This window comes from Vigna unguiculata, chromosome 5, assembly GCF_037176805.1.
Source record: "Vigna unguiculata cultivar grain cowpea cultivar isolate G323 ecotype 2 chromosome 5, ASM3717680v1, whole genome shotgun sequence".
NCBI lineage: Eukaryota > Viridiplantae > Streptophyta > Magnoliopsida > Fabales > Fabaceae > Vigna > Vigna unguiculata.
This window is the reverse complement of record NC_140796.1, coordinates 46,313,820-46,319,236: the sequence shown is the minus strand read 5'-3', so window position 1 is coordinate 46,319,236 and position 5,417 is coordinate 46,313,820. Positions and strand designations below refer to the sequence as shown.

The window sequence follows — 5,417 nt, the reverse complement described above, 5'->3', positions numbered from 1 at the left end:
TTGACCGACTTTCTTTTAGTGTATTTCTTTAAACATTCCCAAATAACACAAACTATATAATGATTGGTTTGCTCCATCATGTGTACATTTTTTATTAAAAAATCATTATAAAAATAAATAATTTGTACAACTTTTTATTATTAAATATTTTTTATGACAAATAATATTTTTATGATAAAAAGTAATTATTAAAATGATAAATAATTATTTTAATTTATAAAATAACTAGATTTAGATTACAAAGTAAAAATTAAAATGTAATTACTTTACTTATATATATATATATATTATATTCTATTTTTTGTAATTATTGATACTTATACATTAAATGTATTTTGTTTTTTTGTGTATGGAAAGTGTATTTAAGCATACCTAGAAGATACACAGGTGAAGCAGCAGACTCTTGACACGCGTAAGCAATTCCCATTCATATTTCTAACAGAATATATGAGCAAGTTCGGTTTTTGAAAGGATAATTCAAAGTATTTGGAGCACTCAATCTATCTCAAATGGATTACGAACCTCCATTTTTGGATGTCTACAAGCCCCTCCTTCTTCAAAACTCGCATGGTGATGATGACGGTGATGGTGTTGGTGGCATCAGAAACGACAAATCCGAGTGGTGTGAGCTTCCTCTGATCGATCTAAGCCGGTTAAGCCTCGACCATGACGAGAGGGAGGAGTGCATGAAAGAAATGAGTGAAGCTGCGAGAACGTGGGGTTTTTTCCAGGTTGTGAATCACGGTGTTTCGCAAGAGCTGCTTCAGAATCTGAGGCATGAGCAAATGGAAGTGTTCCGCAACTCTTTTGCAGAAAAATCCCGAGAAAATTTCTTGAATTTACCTCCCAGAAGTTACAGGTGGGGCAACCCATCTGCCACAAACCTCACCCAAATTTCATGGTCTGAAGCTTTCCACTTGTTTCTTCCAGATATAGCAAGGATGGAGGACCAGCACCAAAGTCTCAGGTATATATATATATATCTATGTAAACACTGCATTGTTAATTCTTCTCAAATTCTTGTTCAGAAAGAAAGTGCATGTTAGGGTCACAGCATGCTGCAGAACATGGAACAGTAAAGATATATGAGCCTGAATTAATGTGGGGTTTGGTTTAAAGTTTTGACATTCATTCTCTTTTCTGTGATTTTAGCACATGCCGAGGAATAACTTCAGTCAACTATAGGCTTTTCAATAAAGAAAATTGTGACTCAAACAGTAGTACATGTGTTATGTTTGTTTATCTGAGTTTCAAGGTTATGATCAAACTATTTAGAATCTCTGCAAAACCTGAAGGTGTGGATGCTTTCTTCTGGTTGACCTATTTGACTGGATATAATCTATCATTTTTCTAATATCTTAACAACATGCACTATCCAAACGATAAATCATTGTAGAATTAATGTAGATCTGTTGTAAAGTTTGTTTTTTTTTTCCTTGGTTGAAGAAAATGATGGTGGCTGCCTTTTTGCACATAAAGTTTATTATTGCATGTACTTGAGGCAACAATTGAAGGTACCAAACGTTTCTTTATGTACCTTTGATTTGGAGTGGTGAATTATTTTACAACCTTTGAGGACCACCGAATTGTCTTTGCAGTTTCTCTTGTTTACTTTCTGATGATGTACAATTGTTCTAATAACTAAATTGTGATGCTGAATATGCAGATCAAGTATTGAGGCTTTTGCATCTGCGGTTACCCCACTGGCAGAAAGATTAGTGCAAATCCTTGCTCAGAAAGTGAACATCAAGTTCAGTTATTTCCAAGAGAATTGTTCAGCACACACTTGCTTTCTTCGGTTGAACAGATATCCACCATGTCCACTCCATTCAAGGGTGTTTGGCCTCTTACCTCACACTGATTCTAGTTTCCTCACCATACTGAACCAGGACCAGATTGGGGGGTTGCAATTGATGAAAGATGGAAAGTGGATTAGTGTCAAACCTAACCCTCAAGCACTTGTGGTTAATATTGGTGATTTATTCCAGGTAATGATCTCACCATTCTTACTTCATTTTCATAAATAAAAACGTCAAAACTAATCATCATATAAGAAAACAATCCACAAACTTAATACTTGTGAAATGGCTTATGGGATTGGAGAAAAGTCTTGACTTCACAATAACTTTGAGAGAGACTTTAAGATTAATTTCGTAATCAACTTTTAAGTCTGGAACTTATAAAAATATCTCAGGTTTTACTAATTAAAAATCAAAAACCCTAATTAGTAAGCTATGATGGAGATAGTAATGGAATTAATCAGTACGGGTAAAGAGTATTTTTCAAAAGGGGTATTATTTCCCAAGGCAATATATAACAATTCGAAATTTCCTCCATTTACTTTTCTTATATCAATCACCTTTCGCATAACTTTTCAGTTTAAGCGATTAGTTCAGAGTTGAATCTAATCCAACATACGTATTAGAGAATCTAACTATATGAAGGATATTTTGTGGTTGAGTATGTATGAAGGATCGGTCGAATATGGGAACTAATTAAAAGATGTAATAATTATCTCTGTGCAATGCAAAGAATCATTAGCAGAATAGGTATCTTGTTTTCATATAGGATCACTGGGTCAGTCACTGAACATACAGATTTAAAGATAATTGAACAAATTAAAGTTACATCAATCAAAATCTAATTCCTTAAGAAGAAAGATGGTGCAGTATATGATCCTTAAAATGCAGAAGAGACTATTCCACAAGAAAGGAAATATGTGGAAGAAAAAGAATACACGAAAATGATTAATGACCTCGCAAAGAAGGATTGTATTAGGTAAAAAATGTGGATGTGATATATATTCTGGGTTATTTCAACTCATGTCTGTGGGTCCTTTGCAGAAATTATAATATCTGCTGAGAGTGATGAGATAAATTTTAGAATGCACATAATAATTTTGAAACACAGGTTTTGCCTCCCTTTGAATTTGTTACTAACCAATGAAGATCTACCAGCAGACCAAGGTGGACAAATATGGGCCTAATCTACATCAATGATATAAGCACGAAAAAAGGATAAAAAGAAGGAGAGTGGATTAAGAAATTAAAGATGAGTCCATGACAAGATGTTCACAGAATGAACCCACTAGCTACTGGCTAAAGTCAAAAAACTAATCTTTATGCCTAACTGCCTCAACAACAATCTAAAGTACCAAATTACTCCAATATAATGCAATTTTTATTTTCAAAAATACCAAAATAAAGTAGATTTCGAAATAAATAAATAAGATAAGTCATGTTAATATGACATGACTTCAAGATGACACGACTTTAATTCAAAACATTTTTAAAATTGAAATCGTATCAAATTGAGATAATTTTTATTTTAATAGAATTCGCATTAAATTATATTAAGGTGACACAATTTTAATTCCAAATACTTTTAAATTTGAAATTGTGTCAAATTGACACAAATTTAATTCAATTTTGATAAAATTCGTATCAAATAGACACAATTTTAGTTTAAAATGTTTTAAATTAAAATTGCATCTTCTTAACACAACTTTTTTATTATAAAATCGTATATGTTTGACACCACTTACTCACTTTCATAATTTTATTAAAATCTGTTCCATTTCGGTAATTTTCAGAAAAAAAAAAAACTTTTGCCACTGAATACATTATGTGATTATATAATTATAAGTGTTGATATATATAAGATATGTAATTAAGTGAAGTTATTAAATATGCAGGCAGTGAGCAATGACATGTACATAAGTGCTAAACACCAGGTGGTGGGAGGTGTGAAGGAAGAGAGGTTCTCAGTGGCATATTTCTATAACCCTAGAAAAGATGCAGTGATAGAGAGCCACATGAAGCGAGCAGTGTACAGAAAGTTTACTTTTGGAGAGTACAGAGAGCAGATAGAGAAAGATGTTAAGGAAACAGGTGATAAAGTGGGGCTCTCTAGGTTTCTCTTGTAGAGAGACATAGTCATATTTTATCACCAAGATAATAGAAAAATGATATTATGATTTATTGATGTGAGTTAATATTAATTAATGTATCATTATTTTTTAAAAAAAAATTTAATAATTCACACTAAATTATGTCAGAAAATCAAAAATGAGAATAAAAAAATATAATTCAGAGTATAATTTTTCAAAGTAATAATTCAACCTTCCCGCATCTCACATCTTTGGGACCACGTTCCACCTTCCCCACAAACTTCTCATCTCCCAATCATACTTCGACAAAACTTCCTCTTTCTTCTGCACCTTCAATCATGCCATTTCTCACCTTGTAATTCTATATATGCTTTTCTTTCCAACCTTCACCTTCATCATGCATCCCTGCTGGTACAAATATAAATGATTGGGAGATGAAATGTATATTCATGTGCGTGTTGTGTGTTTGAGAGAGGAAGAGAAGAAAATAGAGAGGCAAAGTTTGAACATCTTAAATAAACTCTTACTAAATTCATAATCAATGAATTAAAACTCCTATTAGGATTTGAATATTTCGTAATGGCTTGAATGTCAGTGATAAAATCATATATATGTTAATAAAACTTACATATTAAGATTTGAATTTTAAACTTAACTCACCTTATAAATTTTAATATCATATTAAAAAATAAACTTTAAACTTATTTTAATCCACAAAATGGATTTATAAAGTGAGATTTATATTAATTTATCTACTATAAACTAATCTTGATAATTCAGTTATAATGAAAGAAAATGAATATGCACATATGCTAGAGCTAGAATTGCTATTTCTTTCTACTTTGTTTGATGTGAGTTATAAATTTGAAAACATAATTCTTTTCTTAAAATACAACTCTACCATTCCGGATTCTCTACTCAATATTTTGGTTTTGTGTTCTATTAAACATTAAATATATATTATGTTGATATTTTAAAATCAATATTCATCAATGTATTTTGAAAACATAATAAGAATAGAAAACTCAATAGAAAATCCAAATCCAACATTTGAGGTTCAATTTTGAATGCTATATTATTGATTTCCCACTAAATCTCCATTTTAAGTTTTTAAGAAAATTAAAGTGAAAATAATTGGTTATTTATTAAGAATTAATTTGTACAAGCACTTTAATTACTTTGGATATTAAAAATAGAGAGATACTCTTTTGTGTGACGTCATTAAATATATATATATATATATATATATATATATATATATATATATATATATATATATATCACTACTAAAAATTTTCATATTACATGGGAATTTTCTTACAAATTTGTTAAAAAAATTTACAAGAAAAGATTTTTTTCTGCTATTTTTTTTAAGAATTTTAATTGGTAGGTAATTCCTTCGTGGGTAACTATTTCCTACAAAATTTATTGCGAAAAGTGTTTTATACAAAACATTTTAAAAAAAATTGGTAGCAATTTCCTGTAAAATTTTTTTCATAACAAAATTTATAAATATTTCTTACAAAAA

General features: G+C 30.2%; 1 protein-coding gene across 1 annotated transcript; it reads left to right on the top strand.

The window, feature by feature from the left end:
- Nucleotides 1–480: 480 nt before the first annotated feature.
- On the top strand, nucleotides 481–4,020 carry LOC114186285 (gibberellin 2-beta-dioxygenase 8-like). The gene is made up of 3 exons (XM_028074342.2): nucleotides 481–967; nucleotides 1,667–1,988; nucleotides 3,695–4,020. Exons 1-3 carry the CDS (start codon nucleotides 510–512, stop codon nucleotides 3,923–3,925), a joined length of 1,011 nt encoding a protein of 336 aa, XP_027930143.1. The 5' UTR covers nucleotides 481–509; the 3' UTR covers nucleotides 3,926–4,020.
- The last annotated feature ends 1,397 nt before the right edge of the window (nucleotides 4,021–5,417 follow it).

Bases quoted from the DNA above. Each gene is read 5' to 3' on its own strand.
- LOC114186285 (XM_028074342.2), top strand. From the start codon at position 510: ATGGATTACGAACCTCCATTTTTGGATGTCTACAAGCCCCTCCTTCTT. The intron at 968-1,666 runs GTATATATATAT...CTGAATATGCAG, and splicing joins GACCAGCACCAAAGTCTCAG to ATCAAGTATTGAGGCTTTTG. The intron at 1,989-3,694 runs GTAATGATCTCA...TTAAATATGCAG, and splicing joins ATATTGGTGATTTATTCCAG to GCAGTGAGCAATGACATGTA.